The 21,020-nt window shown below is 36.8% G+C and overlaps 1 protein-coding gene across 3 annotated transcripts in view; it reads right to left on the reverse strand.

The window, feature by feature from the left end:
- FGFR2 (fibroblast growth factor receptor 2) overlaps nucleotides 1-21,020 on the reverse strand; it is a 126,089-nt gene that overhangs the window by 91,941 nt on the left and 13,128 nt on the right. For 2 of the 3 annotated variants that reach the window (XM_081955666.1, XM_081955665.1), the window contains exons 3-4: nucleotides 11,252-11,314; nucleotides 1,653-1,916 (exon numbers count right to left, since the gene is read on the reverse strand). In XM_081955666.1, the coding sequence (XP_081811792.1) occupies nucleotides 1,653-1,916; nucleotides 11,252-11,314 (327 nt within the window). The remainder of the gene's footprint in view (nucleotides 1-1,652; nucleotides 1,917-11,251; nucleotides 11,315-21,020) is intronic. The other variant, XM_081955667.1, reaches the window with a different exon arrangement.

Raw genomic sequence — 21,020 nt, forward strand, 5'->3', positions numbered from 1 at the left:
TTACCTTGTTTATTCTTTTTTCTTAAGAAGCAAAATAAAATACATTTGTGACTTAAGAAATATATATATGTCTAAAGGAATAGATAATATCTGTACCATGTATTAAATGCAAAGTAATGTAAAATAGCTTTATTATTACTGAAAATGCAAATAGTTTGTTTTTATTACTATAATACACATATACCCACTCTATTTGTTAGGGGAACATTAAATGATTTAAACATCCTTATTTCTGATGATGTGAGCTTCGGACTATCTCTGGGGTGACCCCACTGAATATAATTCTGCAGAGATAGATGCATACATATTGGGTGGGTCTATTAATTATAATTTTTAGTTTCCAGTTTATATTCCAGATCTATAGAAACCCTTTTTGAAAAAAGTGACTCAGAACACACAGGAATGCATAAACAGCTTCCCTGTTAATCATTAAGGCAGCTGTGTCATTTTTTTAGGCATCAAAATACACTCCTGGATATTTCTACATGCAAAGAGAAAGAGATGTGTGTGCGCACATGTGAGGAGACAGCAGAAATAGTATGCCTCTGGAATGAGTCATGGTTGCTCTGAAATAGTGAGGCTGTGTACACACTAACACACATTTTTAAGGACCTATTTTAAAGGATTTCATAGTTTTAATATATACAGGCAAGCTGCTAAATAATGAACACATACATACAAAGCTGCTTATGCAGGTAGTCCTTCAGTTATGGCCATAATTGAACCTAGCACAGTGGTGGGTTCCTGCGGGTTCGCACCGGATCGGGCGATCCGGTTCGTAACCGAACCCGGAAGTAACCGGACCCGGAAGTAACTTCTGGGAACTGGAAACGGCCCTGTCGCTCGATCGCCCTTGCCGTCCCAATGCAGCTCGCTCGCTTGCTCCCCCGCCTGTCTGCACTAAACTAGCTAGCCCAGCCCGCCGCTCAATGATTGGCTGGAGTCCAGCCAATCAGTGAGCGGGCTGGAGGCGACCCGTTTAAAAGCAGGTCCTCCATTTCAAAACTCCCTTCCCTTCGCCTTCCAGGAGCTTGCTGCTTCCCTCAGGTAAGCAACTAAGCGCGAGGGGGGGTGGGAGGCTAGCTTCGCCGAGGGGCCTCCGGGCCTTCCCTCGCTGAAGCGGCAGGCAGGCGTGGGTCACGCGGGCAGCGGGTGGCGAACCTCCATGAGGAAAGGCCTCCGGGCCTTCCCTCGCTGAAGCGGCGGGCTGGCGTGGGCTTTAGGTGGCGTGTTTTATTGTAATTTATTGTGTATGGAATATTTTTAATGGTTTCATTTTAAATTATTGTGTGTGGAATAGTTTGAAATGGTTACAGTATAAATTATTGCTGGTGGAATAATGGTTACAGTATTCTATGGCTGGTACAATACCTTAAAATAGTTATAGTATAAATTATTGCTGGTGGAATACTTAACAATGGTTTTTAAAGGAGGAGGACAGTTGAAAATCCCCTCTTGTGATTTTCACATGGAAGATATACCAAAAAGGCCATCAATGAAGTCACCTAAAAGCTAGATCAGATGAGTAATGAAAGAATAACTAGAATGTTACGTGGCATATTTTCTTTTACCTTAGTAAAGAGTAAAGCTGCATCCCCATACCTAATTAAGTGAAACTACACACATTGAAAAATGTCTTTCAACAAGCTTACCTGTGACATTTATAATGAAGTAGAAACTTTCACTGTCTGCAATCCTAACAGTGCAAGCATAAAGGCCCGAATCTCTGGGTGTCGTATCTTTAATCCACAGAGTTTCCCCAGTAATGACTGTCCGGTTATTGGGCATCAAACGTTTTCCATCTTTAGTCCAAGTGATGGTGTTGGCCTCTTTCACTTGACAGTGCAATGTCAACGTTTCTCCCGGAAGTACAGAACGTACGTCAGGCTGAGAGATTTGATATTTGGTGTGGGGCTCTGCTAAAGTGAAATATAGGTGGGCACAGAAGGGAAAGGAAGCAACAGAAGTGGGAAACAAAATGTCCAACAGTTGTCAGTGAAAGAACTTGATCCAGCAAAGTAGGTGCAGATTTTAAAACAATCATCATCATCATCATCATCATCATCATTTCTGCAAGCTACCATTTTAATAATATTGAACAAGCTAGAAACACTGATAAAATGTGCTTTATCGTCGATAGTTGATAAGAAGAACAACATACCATCCTAAGAAGTCTGAGATAAAATTAGATTCAAAAGAGAAGTGGATACACTTCTCAGGACAATTAAAGGGCAGGCTGTGATGAGAACAGGGAGCCTCTTCCTCACACAAGCATCCTAGTAAAAGAACATTGAAAATTTAAGATTTTGCATTCAGTTAAAGGCACAGTAAGATGCTGAATGTAGGTACATTCCACATCAAGTAGAACCAACAGCTTTCTTGGTTCTATAGTCTAATTGGCTATGAGATTTATTTCTATAGATCTCTTCACTGTATCTAATTGATTACAAGATCTGTAGCACGACATGGCAATATGAAAAAGCTCCTACAAGTTCTTCTGAGGCAATTCTGGGTAATATGCAATCCTACAGGCAAGACCATAAATTGCCTCTAACAAATATTGTAGTCTGCATGACCTATGGATTTCATCTATAGAATCTCAAAGGCATGTGTGTGTCTGCAGGGGAGATAGGCTGGTCAGGTGGGTTCTGACCAGTGACATCCTCACAAAAATGATGCAAATTCTGCAAAGTGCACAAATAACATTATCTGGATCATTTACATAATGACGCCATGACACATACACACAATGTCACGGTGGCTTCTACCAGATGTTTGGGGGTCACAGCTCTGAGCCATATTATAGAAGTTCTTCTGTATGCATAATTTAGCTTGTTTCAGGAACATTGGTGCTTTAATGAGAATTTTGAGACTAGGCAGCAGCCAAATGATGGTTAATAAATAAATGTTACCTTATGGATTATTTAATTCTATTTATTTATTTTGTGCCATTATCTAATGCTCACAGCCAGCCTACATACCAGCAGATTTGGTTGGCCAAAAACACAATGTGGGAAAGGAGGAATAAGTCTGTTGGCTCACTAACTTCATCATGAACTGAAGGCAAACGCTCACAATGGGGAGCCTTCTCTGTTCGAGGTGCATGAAATCAGTTCTCAGTTGTGATTAGGACTACTGCTTTGCACTGAGATAGGCAGAATCAATTCACTCGTCTTTATTCTCCTTCATGGTATAACTGATCTGAATGGCTGAGCACCAGTCATCGCTTTCCACCAATCACTAATAAAACATAACATATGTAAACTGTCTTCAGGTGTAAAGATGATGTGGAAGGACATAATAAATGTCCAAGCCCATAAAACTACTGGCTAATCCTGACCACTCTCCATAAATTAGCACTGTGAAAAACAATGATTATTTTTCTAGAGCAAAAATTCCTTCTTTTAGCTTTGCCTCACTAAAGCAATGTGATTCTTTTATTTTCAAGTCATAAGACGGGTGGCTGATATTACAAAATACTTCGGATCATAATCTAAATAATCTTGCTATACAAAGAGCAACAGTTCCCACATATGGTTTTAAAAAATGAGTCTCAATATTCAACAGTTCAACATTCTTTTGACTAAAAAGTCCTCAATGAATGTTAATACACTGCACTAACTAATGTGGCAATTATAGATTCCATTAATCTATTGCCACATTTTGCATTAATCGATTACATGGGAAGGAAGGAAGGAAGGAGGGAGGGAGGGAGGGAGGGAGGGAGGGAGGAAGGAAGGAAGGAAGGAAGGAAGGAAGGAAGGAAGGAAGGAAGGAAGGAAGGAGACATCCTAAATGGCAAATGATTTGCTGTCTACTATAAAGTTTATATTGATAAAATGATTAAAAAGGGTTTTTAAAAAATTGCCCAGAATCCATAATTGGTTTAGGTTTTTGTATATTTAAAAATAAGCAAGATCAGCTTACTTTCTTAGTTAATACTATTCTTTATGCAAGACATTCATTTTAAATAACATTTATGCCAAAATGACAAATATTCATTGCAACATCATACACCAAGCTTTGTCCTTTCATACTTGCATTGTGATATGGTCTGAGAATACATAGAGAGCATATACCACAATACATAGGGAAAATATACCATAATGTCACAATGCAAATTTCTCCACACGCCCCCCACCCCTTCCATTTACTTACAAACAATTCTTTATATAACTTTTCGGACATTAAGATTTATTGGTTTTATATTTAATCAACAGCTCAGAGAACTTTGTAAATTAACTAGATCTAAGATTTATTTCAAACATAACTCCATGAAATATTTAAATATCAGCTAAGATGTCATGTTAATGAAAGATTTTCAATCAGAAACTAACTGTGCTTTAAAAAACTTTGTTAGCAAACCAGGCAGATGTACTTTAAAGAGATTACATTTGCGTATCAAAATGGTAGCAAGAAAGATGGAGATGATGCATGAAATAGGAGTATTTTTGACAATGAATGACAAAATTTATAGCCATAACAGGGAGATCAAAGTCCTACTCCCATTATATGCAAAAACTGGGGGGGGGGGCTTTCACTTTGTTGACCAGAGATGTGTTTTCCAAAATGATTTGTGTTCCACTGAATGCTTTTAAAAGCTATAATCACTTTTATTATAAATGGGGGGGGGGGAAATGCTAATGATTTTCAAAAAAAAGAAGAGGTCTTAGAATGACAATAGCTGTATTTGAAAAAAAAAACTTATAGTGCAAAATGTTTTTGTTCGCTTTTCCATCCAGTTATAATATCTTCAAGGATATTCCATTTCATTGCCTCTCAACCTTCACTGGAATATTTTCTCACCCATTCCTTTGTTTTGAATTTCAAAGTTGTTTTTTAGTATTATTTTCATTTTTAAAATTTGTTTCAAATTATATTTCTTCAAAGCTTTCTGATCCCTTCTTCCAGTGCCTGAAGGATGAGGTCATATTGGCTCTACAAGCATCAACCCTTACACTTAAACATTAGAAATAGTAAGAATAATTGTTTTAGCATGAGAAACATAAAATATTAAGAACAGTCGTGACATAATTGTTTGTTTTGCCAGATTCCAACCTAGAAGCAGCTAAAGCCTGTCACTTTTTATAAGCCTTGTCTATAAAACTTCTCTCCGCACGGCTTTTGACTCCGTGCCCAAACCAAAAAGAGTGCAGGTGAGATAGTGCAGCATTACCCTGCCCTTTTCTTTCAGGAAAAATCTCCAGGTTTAAATAATGATGAGATCCAGGCAACCTGGAAACCATATTGCTCCACAGATTTAACCCATCTCCCTCTGCAATGCTTTGGGCTAAACTAGTACATACTTTTTAATACTTACATGAAATTTAGCACAAAAGCAATGAACTCAGCTACAGTATATAGGGCCTGGCTGCCTGCTCTTGTCAGGCATACACTATGCAGCAACAGCCATAAGGCCTTCCAGCCAGACCAGGCAGGGACCATTTCAATCCATGTGACACGCATGATTTCCCAGAGACTCTTCTCATGATCTATGTTTATTAAGCAGATCAGTCTCTTTGGATTTGATGTTTCTTTTCTTTTTTCTCCTAAAAGTGTAGATAGACTTTCCAACCTGCTGTGCTCTCAATTACTGGTTAAAATACTGCAAAACAGCAAAGACAAACCTAAAATAAACCATCTCACCTGTTCTCTACTGCAGAGCCACTTGTTATGCCCATCAGTAATACACAGACAGCATGTAAACCAGTGGTGGGATTCAAATTTTTTTACTATCAGTTCTGTGGGCATGGCTTGGTGGGTGTGGCAGAGGAAGGATACTGTAAAATGTCCATTCCTGCCCCACTCTAGGTGAAGGTTAGTGCAAAATCTCAATTTCCTCCCGATCAGCTGGGACTTGGGAGGTAGAGAATAGATGGGGGTGGGGCCAGAGGTAGTATTTACAGGTTTTCCAAACTACTCAAAATTTCTTCTACAGTTCTCCAGAACTGGTCAGAACCTGCTGAATACCATCTCTGATATAAACCAGGGGTGTCAAACTGGCAGCCCATGGGCTGGATGCGTCATGCACAGGCCACACCCACCCAGCTCCGTGAAGGGAAAAAATGTTGAGATACGTCACAAGATGGCAATGTGACGTGGTGAGTTTGACACCCGTGATATAAAATATTAAGTTGTATGCCAGATGCCAATATGCAGTACAGGTAGTCCTTGACTTATGAGAGTTCATTTAATGGCCATTCAAAGTTAAAACAGCACTGGAAAAAGTGTCTTATGACCATTTTTCACACTTACCCCATGGTCCTGTGATCAAAATTCAGACTCTTGGCAACTGAGTCGTGTTTTGTTGGTTGCCGTATCCAGGGGTCATGTGATCTCCTTTTGTAACTTTCTGACAAGCAAAGTCAATGGGAAAGTCGGATTTACTTAGCAACCATGTTACTAATTTAACAACTGCAGTGCTTCACTTAATGACTGTGGCAAGAAAGCTGGTGAAATGGGGCAAAACTCACTTAACAAATGTCTCACTTAACAACAGAACTTTTGGCCTCAATTGTGGTCATAAATCAAGGCCTACTTGTAATAATCTCGCTGATATAGTGCATATCCTTCACCAGATCCTGGTATGCAGCAATTTCTGTCACCTTTTGATAGTGTACAGGTAGTCCTCAATGTATGACCACAATCGAACCCAACATTTCTTTTTCTACATGAGAAATTTGTTAAATGAGTGGTCTCATTTTATGACCTTTTTTGCCATATTTGTTGTAAGTGAATCACTGAAGTTGTTAAATTAATAACACAGTTGTTAAGTGAATCTGGCTTCCCCGTTGTCTTTGCTTGTCCAAAGGTTGCAAAAGGGGATCAAATGACTCCGAGACACATCAACCGTCCTAAAAATGAACCAGTGGTCAAGCGTCTAAATGTAAATCACATGGCCATGAGGATGATGCCATGATAATAAGAGTGGAAAATGGTCATAAGTCACTTCCTTTTCAGTGCCATTGTAATCTTGAACGGTCTCTAAGTGAACTGTTGTATGTTGAGGACTACCTGTACTAAAAACAGCCAGTTCCAAAGAGTCAGAGTCACCCTGGATGCACTCCTGGGTTTTCACATTTCCTATTATCCAACAGGATAAGCGAAAATGGAGGTCACTTCCACTTTATCGCTCCCTTGGAAAATACAAGAAATGCAGCAAATTTCCATTTCTGACCTACATATGCCCTGAGCATATTTCATCCCTGCTCTACAGCAATGAATTGGGGCTTCCACCCTCCCACAATACGTATTTGATCCCTATGGAATAAGTTTCAAAATCTGGATTTTTAAAAAAAAATGTAAGTCTGCTTTTTGATCCAAAATCTTAGTTCTGTCTCAAGGACAGTTCTTTATTCTCTTTTAAGCTATCATTCTTGACACATAATTTATCTATTTGTTTATTTATTTGTCAGAATTTGTATAGCCTCCCCTCTCACCAGAAATGACTCTGGTGAATGCATTGAATGCATTGAATCAATATTCAATGCATTCACAGCTTACATAAATGCCCTTACAACTTGCATTATATTTTTAAGAGAGATAAATTAAAGGGAAAAAAACCTGTCTTCAGGCTTACAGTGGAAAAACGACCACAACACAACAATCCTTCTGTACTAGTTCATAGAAAGCAGGATGCTTGTTTAGTATTATTATTGGTACCTTTAGTTAGTTCGGGAATCTCTCTGAATTTAAAATGGGAAGTTAGTGTGGATGGGTAGATGGGTAACATGAATGTTTCTCTCATCAGTACTATTCTGCAGATGTCCAGCATTGTCATGGAAGTGAATTCATTACTAGCTCACCTTACAAAGTTGTTTCTCATGCTTATCAATTCAAGCTGAGACACACCCATGCCAATGTCAAAACATTATTCAAGAATAAGTTTTCTTGTTCCAGCATCAGTGAGGACTGCTCAGACAATCTGCAGCCCACTTTGCATAAAATTAAAAGGGGATGCATCCATTAAACAAGAAAGCAGTTTTTATATGCAGGGAGAAAATCTGCTACTTATTTACTTAACCTTCACTAACTTAGCCTTTGTGATTTTTCATGTGCAGTTGCTTTGTTATATTCTGTGGACGGATAGCAACAATACCAATGTAAACAAAAGGCCCGTTAGATTTTGTGGAAGTTTTGGAAATAAAACAGCACTACAAGAAAGTTCTTGAGGATAGGATTTTGTAAGATATGCAAACAACATGCTCTTTTTTTTCTTTTCTAGATTTTTCAATAAGACAAACAATTTTGGTCCATATTTTGTTCAACATCCAGTTTCAAGATGTAATTCTATACACCGTCCTGGGCATGAGTACAACTGAACTTGGAAGACAAACATGGGTTTGCAGCGAAAACTCAGTAGCTGCTTCTTTAAAAAAAACTGGCAAGAAATACATTCTTGCAACTACATTTGAAAGATGCAGACACGACAGCAAAATTCTTGGTCCATCAGAATTCTGGCTGCTGTGGCTTTACTGTCAGGATGGCTATTAAAAATAAATAATCTGAGTATTTCTTTCTTCTAATATGGATACCAAGACACAAAGCAAAACAATATGCTTGCTTTCAATCTTATTTTGCATATTATTAATTATTTCAATAACATATAACAATATTATATGATATTATATAACACTTCAAAATTCATTATACATATGTGAGACTTTCTGTACGATTAACTTTTCAGCTCCGCTTGACGTACTTTGTAAATCTATCATAAAGTTTGTGGCCAGAAGACTTTTAACCAGTTTTTTATGAAAGTAAAGTAAAGAAATATAAATATAAATACCCTGTTTCCCTGAAAATAAGACACCCCCCCCCCGATAATAAGCCCAATTTCATAAATAATAAGCCCAATGTAATAAATTAATCATACAGAAGGGCTAAGAGTTTGGAAACAAAACCTACTTTATTAACTGTGGTTCTGTTAGATTATAGCTAAAACAGAGAGCTAAAGTCTCAGCATCTGATAGGACACCATCTAAATCTATAAATACAAATATAAGGAGGGAAAGCCAGCTCCTTTGTTGTTAAAAATAAAATAATATGCTTTTGATTTTTTTTATTCTAGGTGTTCAAGGTTTTTGTACTCATTTACAGTAAAAATAAATACATATAAATATGAACCAAGAAGCAAACGACACTGCTGCAAGTTAAAATATGCCTTTAGAAACCATGCTCTTCTGAACCAGAAACAAAATTTGGAAGACATGTCATCCACCAAACATACTGTGCTACTTTGAATAGAGATTTCTGCCTTATGGATTTCTCTCCATAGTTCAACTTAGCCAAGTCACATATCAGAGAGATTGAAAGGCTACAATCAAAAGATATCAACCTACATTTTTATGGGATTGCACAAGTTGCCTGTCTGTGCTTTGCTATCTAATCTGGGCAAGAATACAAATAAAATAGGCCCAGACACAGGGCCCCATATATATTGGCAAGGAAAAAATGTCTGAAGTAGATGAAATGGTACGGTGTGGACAAATTTTCATCCCAATGTCAGAATGCATGATTATCCAATGAAATCTATTGGCAGGAGATTCCAGACAAAGAAAAGGAAGGATTTAATTATACAGCATATCGTTAATTTATGGCATTTGTTGCCAGAGGGAACATTTACACACTAGAGGTTGTGTAATGATATCCCTGACTCAAGTTGAACTTATGGTGACTACCTAAATATATCCATACAATTTTCTTAGTCACAGGATGAAAAAGTATCATGCATGTTGAACTACCCTGAACAGAGATTTCTGTCTTATGGTTGAACTTTGTGCTCAGCACGCAAGTCACATAGCAGAGAGAAGGAAATGCTTATAAAGTGCAGTTCAGGCTACAGTATAGTCTTGGGACTTCCTGAGAATTTGTTTGTTGGTTTATTTCACTCACATAGCTACTCAACACAAAGAATATGAAATCAAGTTTCTTTTCAACTGCTAATCAGGCTTGGCTTTCTTAGCTTTTGAACTTGGTCAAGATTTCCAATTGCTGTGACCTGCTACTTGCTTGTTTGCTTGATGTACATGTCTCCCAAGAGCTAAAAAGAATATTCTGAGCAACCCTTCCTTCCATAATATCCTGTAACTATAAGCCTATGAAGGTGGTTGAGCAAGATGACATAATAAATTACCCAGAATTCCCTACTACAGCAGCCCCCAAACTTTTGGGCTCCGGGGAGCAGTTCTGTAGAAAGAGGTTTTTCCAAAGATCAGAAGTGTCGTTGTTTCATATGCTCCCTGCATCCTGTGGATGGCGCTTCACTTTTTTGCACAGCCTGGTTTTTGGCATGTCCCAGCCAGGTACAAGTCCACGAACCGGAGGTTGGGGACCCCTGCCCTACTAAATTTCCATAGGTAATGGTAAACTTGACATTGCATTCCACTGGACTTAGTTTACCATGTGAATTATCTCACTGTGTTGGCTTTCAACAAGATGCTGGATTTTTCTATAGCGCTAATAAAAACAGATTTTATATCACCAAAGTGATGCCTGGATCGCAATATGCATAGCCAACACAGAAATTACTCAATTGGAGATAGCATGAACAAATTATTATAATGGCATCACCATTCTAGCTGTGGTTAAGATCTCTGGGTTAGAAATGTTTAAAAAATGAGATATAACCCTTGTCAAACTGGTAATCTCAGTTTTGAAGAAGAAGGCTACAACTATTATTATACAATCCTTCTTTGTCCTGAACCTGCTTAGACAGACAAGATACAGCTATGTCTTTTCATGGCTCCCCAGTTACACTTTGACAGGCCTATTTATCTCATCCAGTGTTTATTCCCAGACACTATATAAAGAGGGATGATTGTTAAATTATCTAATAGATTATTTTTCTTAGCCAAAATAAAATAGTACAACTAAAATACTAATATGAAAAAGACCTGCAATAATGCAAGAAAGGCCCCATTTCTAAAATACTCTAGAGGTCACCTGTCATTTGGGCTATTTCTCAACACTGGAAGCAGTTCTATTTCCAAGAGTAAAACAAATCAAAGGTTGTCCTTCCCATCACAATAGAGCCCAACATTTCTGTTGCAAATGACACATTTATTAAGTGAATTTCCCCCCAATTTTCCCCCATTGACTTTGCTTGTCGGGAGTTTGCAAAAGGGATCACATGACTCCAGAACAATGCAACAGTCATAAATATGAGTCAATTGCCAAGCATCTGAATTTTGATCACGTGACCAAGGGGATGGTCCAACAGTTGTAAGTGTGAAAAACAGTCATAACTCACTTTTTTCAGTGCCGTTGTAACTTTGAATGGTCACTAAATCAACTGTTGTAATTTGAGGACTACCTGTAGTTGGACAAAAGAATGGGAGAGTAAAGCAGGAAGAAATGTGTGTAGAGTCTTGAGACACTTCCCTTCCATTTATCATCATCTGTCCTTTATTCTATCAAGCTGTCTTCCAGAAAATTATTAAGACAGGTTTACTCAACTTTCTGTCACCTCAACTAGAGGTAGAAACCAGGAGAATTTTAGTCAGTTTAACCTAAACCTGCCAAACCTCTTCAATAAATGCTAAAGAAAATGTTTCATTTATTAATTTGGGACAGAACCATCAGAATATCAGTCTTTGTTCCCCACAGTTAAATCATGGTACAAGTTCTGTTTAACACTCACTCTCTCTCTCCCTCTCTCTCTCTCTCTCTCTCTCTCTCTCTCTCTCTCTCTCTCTCTCTCTCTCTGTGTGTGTGTGTGTCAGAATATAAGGCAACTCCAAAATTCCAGAAATTCTTCTACTTCAAAAGAGACACCTAAACAGTTTCAAGATGGCAAAAGTTGCCTGTTTCCTCCTGATCTTTCAATGAAAAGGGCTAAATATCTACATCTTATGAAGGAGTAGAATTTCCATCGGCTCATTGTTTTGATAATGGATACCACTTTTATCAACATGAGAAGAAGCTCTTATATACTACATTTTTCCCAGTTTAAATTGATTAGCAATACCCCCCCCTTTTTTTAATCAGACAAATCTACAAGAAAGACTTCTGAACACATGTTTCATAACCAAACTAGTGGTCTTTCAGAAGACTGGCCTACCAGGGCGTACAAACAGCCCACTTAATGAGCAAAGGAGACTTTGCAGATATTAAGATCAAGGATTCTATGCCTGTGTGATCTAATTTATCCTGCAGCCTAAACAAAATGGCCATGAACTGTAGGCCTGCAGACCAGAGGGACAGACATGCCCACAGTTGCCTTAATCAACCAATGGGAGCCGGGCAGGTGCCAACCACTGAAGATTGTGAATGAGGCATTGTAGATCATTTGTATGCCAAGACAAACCAATCAGGAGAAAACTTAAAACACTATTTTGAAATTGGAACAGCTAACGGCAGAATTAGGTTCCCTCAATAGTGGACTGTGGATGAAATACAAGTGTATTATAAGATGTGTCCTATAAAAAGGTAGTAGGACATCTCTACACCATCTCCACTGCGTAGAGCCCTCAGAGCAAAAGCTGATAACCCAAGAAAGAGGATAGGGCAGGGTAGTTACAAAATAGATATTATTTAACATATATGAAAATATGTTTCCAGTAATCTCACTCACTGCAGCTAGTCCCAGTATGAATACATTAGAAATGCTAGACTTGTTCCTTAGTCGTGGTATCAAATTAGGAAATTTGAAGTTAAAAGCAGCCTTCATTCAATTTATCTAAAGGCTTGCAAGTTTACTTGCTCCCCAAAATGGTAGTTATGATTAGGTGAAAATAGTTTAAGCTCCAAAACTATGTAGTTTCAGTATTAAAAACTGAATCTATTAATAATTTATTTGATTGCTGGATACAAAAATAAGCAATTTATCTTACAGTTCTAATAACTGTTAAATACATAATACATAATTCATACCTGTTCCTCTGCAGTAAGAATAGAATAAAATAGAATAGAATAGAATAGAATAGAATGGGATGGATGGAGAGGAGTAGAACTTTATTGTCCCTTTAAATGTATACTAAGTAGCATACATTAAAATGAAAATTTGTTGTTTTCAGCTCTCAAAGGATAAACATTATGCATATATCCACATACACACACATACATATGACACAGAGAAACATCACAGTCTAGTTTGAATGTATACATATACATGACAAAAAAATAATAATCCGAATTTACAAGACGGATGGCATAAGAAACAAAGTGGTTACAGAATCTAGTAGTCCTGCTATAAATGCTTCGAAACCTCCTCTCAGGATGGGACAACAGAAACAGACCGTGAAGTGGCTATGTGGGATGTCTAACAATGCTTCAAGCTCTAAGCACATAGTGCTTATATGCAGAATCCTGAATAACAGGAAGCAAGCTTCCTACAATCTTCTCAGTTGTCCTTACTACTCTCTTAATGGACTTTCTATCTGAGGACCTGCTGCCACCAAACCAAACAGTGATAGTGTTTGTTAAAATGCTCTCAATCGTGCCTCCGTAAAAAGTGGCCAGGACTGGAGAAAGAAAGATGTGCTCATCCAACTCAGAAAATGCAAATGCTGGTTATGAAAATGTAGCCTGTATTTGTAGGTGTCTATGCATATTGTGTATCCTTGAACAGTGACGTTCAATGCTAATTTACTCAGACAGTTCCTTTAAGTTTAATGTTGTTATTCCCAAGTATGTGTACACAGAACCATGGCCTTTATTGTGCTATTCTGAAATGCTGTTCAATACATCAATGTAAGTACAAGGAAGTATTTTAATTAATTGGCTTTGGGACAAGTTGGATGCCTTCCTATGATCATATAAATAGTATCATGGCATTAATTCAAGATCAGAAAGAAACATTGCACTACAATCTTTTAACATTTTCAAAACAAAAGTTTCCCAGATATTTTATTCAATATAAATTACACACGTAATTTCTTTGCAAAAAGCATTTCTGAATAAAATATTTAAGGAGGGATTTAATATTTTTGAAGTGAAATGAAATATTAAAAATGAAAGGAGATTAAAATATTTTTAGCAAACTTGGAAAACCAAAGACTAGAAAATATTGTAATATTGCACTTATTATTGGACTATTTTAATTCTCTCTTGCCTAGTTTTGACATAGCTACAGCTTCTCTTAAAGCATTCTCTTGCTAGAATTTTCATGGAAAGCATATTTTCAGTATCTGTAGCTTAAATTTACAGTACTTGCAAATCATTATTGAAAGCTAACACCACATTTCCAAACTACAATAAGGAGTTTTATTATTTTTAAAAAATCATTTTCTTGATTTTAAAAATATTTGTTTTTATGACCCCAATGTTGAGCTCATAGCAGATATCTTTTGTTTGTACCTTATGTGAGAAATATCTGCTGCTACCTAGAATTGAACTTTCAACCTTCTGAGTAGGAGACCAGCGTCTTCACCTCTAGTCCACCCCTAAAGGAATACATAAAGACTCATGACAATCCTAGGGGATCGCTAAGGCAAATGAGGACACGTGCAATGATGGCACATTTCAAATGTCATAATATATATACTTGCATCCGATGACACAAGTATGTAATTAGGATATTTGTGCAATGGTGTCACCATACAAATCACCCCCATCATTGTGGTAAACTGACTGCTGTAAAGAGCAAAGGATTATGAGTAAATAAGATACACAGGACCTCAGGGAATAAAGTGAACATTTCTACAGTTAGACATAGCTGTTGTTTCCATGAGCAGAAGAATATCTGTAGCTCAGGGTTGAAATGTGGGGTCCTTCATTCTCTCTGAGCTTGGTTGTTTTCCTGCTGATGTTTTATTACCCAAAGTAGGTAACATCATCAGTGCTAATCCTGATAATATTAGCCAGTTTGGGTAATGAAACATTGGCAAGAAAACAACCAAGCTCAGAGAGCACCAAAGACCCCACATTTTAAATACCCATCCAGGCTGATAATCTTCAACTTGGCTAAACATCTCAGAAAATACAGATCATGTTATGCACGATGCATCAAATGCATCAAGCGCTGCCCATGCCCATGCCCATGCCCAGTTTAGCGAAGGCGGAAAAAGTTATGCTATGTCATGTGACGCTGCCATGACGATGCGAGTTTGACACCCCTGATCTAAATGAAGAAAAAGTTTAATAGGTGATGCTGGAAAAATGTGTAGCATCCACGAGCTTCAATGCAGAAGCTATTACTCAATAGTTTTCCCTTTAGCAAAATTCTCCCTGATGGTCACCTACCTTATTTCCTTCATGTAATCATCATTAAGCCTTAGCAACTAAAAAAAGGAAGTGAATAAATGGACAAGGAGAGACAGATGCTTCAATTGTAACAGCGTCTGACAAATACACAACCAAGTCCCTCAAAATCCTGTAATTTAGTATCTTCAATCTCTTCAGGGGGGGAAAAGATCTTTACAAATATTTACTTTTAAAGCCTGATGGTTAATTGGTTTCAGTTCCTCGGTATAACAATTCATACCCACTCTTTGCCTATGTTCACTTCTAGAGCATTCATAATAAAACAAAGCATGCTGGATTATGGCCAATTAACTTTTGGGTACTTTGGTTCAGAGTACAAAACCTATTACTTTACTGAAATGAGTCAATACTCAACCTAAAGCTAAGTGATTAAGGTGTCCCTGGGGAAGAGGATTTTAAATGACATTTTAACAAAATGACAGAATTCAAAATAGTGTTTGTATTATTTAAAAACCAAGGGATAGTTAGACTGAACATCAGCTGTAAAGAGAAAAGGAAGCTAAATGCCAAACAGAGACCAAATTAACTAGCTCAGCAGGTTTCCTTACAGACAACGTAGGTGAGAAAAGGTCATCAGAGAGCTTGCTATTTATCAACTATATGTACAAACTAATTATTCAGTTCAACTCAGCTGCCTTTCAACCTGGGACCTCAGTAAAACCTCCCATCATTAAGGTTTAACTTCATTAGTATTCTCTGAATGGCAAGAATGTGACTCAAATTTAAGAAGTTCTCCCTGAGTCACAAGGCACATAACACTGCTAGAGAATAGTGATTAAATAATTGTATGTATGTATGTATGTATGTATGTATGTATGTATGTATGTATGTATGTATCAGATTTCCTCTAAGAAAAAAATAAGATACTAAAAGGCGATTTTCCTAATCATAAAGCTGCCAAAAATCAAAATTTATCCTCTGTGATCTGATCAACAGTGATCACATATAATACCGAAATTCATAAATTTAAGAATATTGGTTCAGAAAGAACAATGCTTCATGCAAAGGAGAAATGACGGAATAGAATCTCTTGGCCTCTATTCTATCCCCAGATAGCAATATTAGCCCCAAGTGCAAGGGCGATGCTAGCCAACTTTCTATTTAAAATATGTCTGTATATGTCAAAAGTGTAAAATAGAAGAAAAATATACATGATGATAAACTACAATAGTAAGACGGGGGGAGGGAAGAACTCAGACTGGATTTTATTGAGAATAACTTGCTCTCACATTTGTTTACTAATTTATTAAATTTATGCATCCACATATCACACACTTTTTAAAATATACTGTACATGGAGAACTCTTCACTTTTTATCTTCCAGAATAACACTGAGTACTTGATTTGAGAATAGTGACTGACACCCAATTGAGTGGATATTCGATCCTAGTCTTCCAAGTTCCTTTAATCATTTTTAAAAATACTGGAACTCAGAACTGGATAGGAAAAGTTATAGAAATTACTACTATAATAAAGGTGAAGGTTTCTCCTGTCCAATCATGTTCAACTCTTGGGGTGATGCTCATCTCCATTTATTAGTCAAGGGACCAAGTTTGTCTGAAGACATGTCCATGGTCATGTGGCCAGCATGACTATACGCCAGTGCACAGAAAGCTGTTACTAGCCCACCAAAGTGATACCTATTTATCTACTCACATTTGCATGCTTTCAAACTGCTAGGTAAGCAGGAGCTGGGCAAGTAACAGGAGCTCACCCCAACACTTAGGGCTCAGGTCTCGAACCCAGCTTCTGAGTTTTCCAGCTCTTTTAACCATTGAGGCAATGCCATCCTAATGTTGTCCAGTAGTACATGTCTAGTAGTAGTATAATATATTATGCTGAACTAAAGAACTAGAACACGTTGTATTTTGCAGTTGGCAAGAATCAATATTAGGGTCTTGCCATCTTTACCTTGAGCTGAGAAAACCTAATACTTACAATGATGTACTTGCTACATTCTTCTTCATTATTGGACCACTACAGTTCAGCTACAGGTAGCTTGTTAAACATCATAATGTAACATAGTATCAAATGAATTGATTACATAAAATTATTTCTACTTATTTTCCCAATCCATAAAATATGTATGTCATATTCATTTAGTTACAACATCTAGGAAAATTCTAATAAGATACTGTACTTGCATAACATACTTTGCTTTATTATCTACACAAAGTTAGTTGGCAAGTTGACTATTGGGGGAGGGGGGATAGATTACACTGATTAAGCATACAATTTAAAAGAAAAATATGATTATTGGTATACTAATAAAATCAACAGGAAATAAAATAAAAGCTGTAACTGGGAATTTGTAAACGACATGTAACCAGCCTTAGCAATTATTTATGCTACCCATAAAACACTCTTGAACAATGAGCAATCTGTGATGATAGCACTAAGGGTATTTGGGCTACACCTAGCAACACACTCAGCTCTACACAATGCAGTGGCATGCTCCCAACAAACATGGACCAGAGTGCAAACATGATTGATCAGGTGCATGCTAGCAGTGCCCGAGGGCTGCTCTTGAAACAAGATTTCATCAATGTCTAATCTAAGCAAACAAACAAAGAAAGAAAGAAGACGAGCAAAGAAAGAATGAATAAGGTGGTTCAAATCCTCCCATAGTATCTTTAGGGTTTGATATACCGCAATATCTGAAATTTTGGTGAATTAAGTAGACTCTATAAATCATTCCTGAATGAAAATATATGTGTGTGGTCAGATATTGTAATTTTCAAGTTTTCTCAAAACACTAGAGATGTCTTTAAACCCAAGCTGAAAAGGCTGCTTGCAATCATTCTAACCCTGGGTATATTTGCACTTTCTTATTTAGGATTAAGTTAAAAATCTATTTTAAAACTCCTGGCATAAGTGAAGTTCCTTAATTGTAATACGTTCAGAATACCAAATGCCTAAACATTCAATTTCATTTATTATATTTTGAATTTACAATTCAAGTACAATTCCAAGATGGATTAGCTTATTTAACCTGTTAAACACTCACTAACTAAATTAAGTGTTGTATTAACAGATATGTATTAACATGCCCTTTTTACAATATGAGTTTAGGTTGAGTTTGCTTTCATCAAAGAGCTTTTGATCTTGTTTGTTGCTCATATTGTTCTTGACTCTCTTGTAGTTACACAATGTTTAAAACCACTGATTAGTATAAACCTTTCAGAGCTTTGAGAGTTGAATGAACTAAAATATATGCAATAAATAATGAGTAAAAAATAATAAAGATATAATGATGCTAAATGGGTATAATGTTTATTAGATAAAAGTGCATGTAATTCCAATATAACCTTAGAGGAATTACAATACTGTGACTGTTCAGATTAAATCTGTGAAATTCTATTTCTCTGGCATACTTTCTTTGGCCTATGCACCAGATTCCACCATTAATTCTTTTAATAAATTAGCTTCTTTATAATAATACTGATTCTGAAATTGTAATCTTACACAAATATATGGTTTAAGAAACTCTGAAAGGTCTTTCAGTTTCCCCAGCATATAAACGTATTTTTCATCACATTAAAAACCCAAAATGGCAATAATAAAAGAGCAACATTTTTGTGTGTGTGTGTATATGTATATTTATATAGGAACATGTATGCATATATCTACATGCTTCAGTATACTATATTAATTAATAAAACATATTGTGATTGCGCTATGGGGCTTGACTCCACTTGTTTGTGTGCTTCGGAATATATCTGATGTGTGTATGTTTTTGTGTCTGTGTGTGTCTGTGTGTGTAATAAAAGAAGCTCTCTTCTACAAAATGTCATTATCACTGCCTGTCCCCCAATAACTCCACCCCATCTGCCACATAAACATTCCTATTATCTCATTACACACATCCACTTTTTTTTCTCCTCCAGTAATTCTTCATTGTTCCAATCTGAAATGGTTTTCTATATGCAAATATAAGTTCTACCCCAGGAAAAGAAACAGATGTTTTCTCAGTAACTCCATATGCTTGTAAGATCTCAATTTGACACAGTGAATATCTACTCCAGGGGCAATGTACTTTGAAAGCACACTCTCTGAACAGAAGATAAATCTTCCCTGAAATGACATTAATAGTATAATCCCACTGTGATGCCAACAAATGGTCCCCTGCCCCTTTTACTAAAATAGTTTGTCGTATTCCATAATATCATGCATTCTGCTTTAATGATGATGAGGATGCATAAGAACAGTTCATGAATAAATCATGCTATACAATTAAGAATATGAGAACTATATACCTCCCTCCCCTCCCAAAAACACTGGACACACACATACACATTTAGATATTTGTAGGTATGGAACTAGAGATCGAGCCAAAGTTAGAGAAAGTGCTGGCTGACTAGCTGTTTGGATGCTAGACCTCACAGTGGCAGAAAGAAACCAGAACACATAATTGACTATTCTCTTATTCTCTTCCCAAAGATTGGTAAGTAAATCTTATTAAGGTCTATTGTTTATAAGCTGTCTAGATGGCTGAGATGGGTACCGTATGTTTAATAAATAAAATAAATGTAATAAAATAAACAAGCAAGCAAAGTATGTGTACATATACATACATACATAGAGTTGGTTAGAAAATGAGTAGCTTTATAAATGTTTTAAATAAATAAAAAGTGTATGTAATATATGTGTATACACAAACACACACACGCATGCACACACGCAGATACAAAGGGCATATTAAAGATGGCAGACAAAATAAGTTACCAGTATATGAGTTGGAGTGGAAGAAAGGAAGGGAGGAAGAGTTTTAAAGGAATCAACAAAATACATCAGATCTGAAGAAGCTTCTTGGATGAGAAGCGAAATCTCTTAAAAGAGAAACAAAGTCCAGTTGCCTTTTGAAAAAGCATCTTTGGGACAACCATGACCTGGATGACTGAAATCTCCATAGATATATAACAAAATGTAGTGCTGTGGATCAATATTGTGTTGTCTTGCTCTTGTAGCATGAGGCAAAATTTGGCAACATGATGGGTAATAATTACTTTAAAGTGATGTACCATTAGTCATAAAAGTCAGTGTCCGAGACCTATGTAGCCGTGGTGCTAAAGCAATGTCGTATTTCCATCCTGTATCAAGATTCCTCTCCTTAAGTGATTTAATTATTTTTGGCTTGGCCATATTCCATCTTATGTATTGCCTCATTAGAAAAATCAAGGCTGCCAGATTTTCTGTAATGGATATTTTCTAGGTAGATTGGAAGCTATTTCTGTTAATGAGGGATGTCAGGCTGTTGGATTAAAGAGTAGCCTTTAATTAGCCAATAATTAAAAATAACCATCCAGATCCTGACTTCTATCCTTGTAATTCCTATCTATAGTCTTAAAGCTGAATTAAATACACATCTAGGGCCTTGCATGATCTTAAGAATTTAAGACAATACCCCTGGGGGTGCGGTTATAGTAGTGAATCCCATATAATAGTTGTGCCACAGCTTTTGCCTCAAAACATTTTAATGGACACCTTTAATGAGATAAAAGAACAATACATCTGTTTCACTCCTCTGAACAACTTATAACAAGACCCAAGTGTAAGTCCCTGTATCCCAAAGAATGTAAAGTAACTCCAAGTAATTAAAGCATCTGGCCTGCTAAATATTGTCATTGCTATACCAATGATAAATATTAGGTCCTTTGTTAAAGGTCAGAACTTGCAGGATTTTGTGGGGAGGGGATAATTTATCACAATTCATAATGTTGAGCAAAGGATCTCAAGGCTCTTTGCATCTTTGCAAAGGTCATGACATAACCATATTGTCAGCATACAGGAGGACTAACGGGTCCCTCTATGAACTA

The sequence above is a fragment of the Natrix helvetica genome, assembly GCF_964273705.1.
Source record: "Natrix helvetica genome assembly, chromosome: 5".
NCBI classification, from domain to species: Eukaryota; Metazoa; Chordata; class Lepidosauria; order Squamata; family Natricidae; genus Natrix; species Natrix helvetica.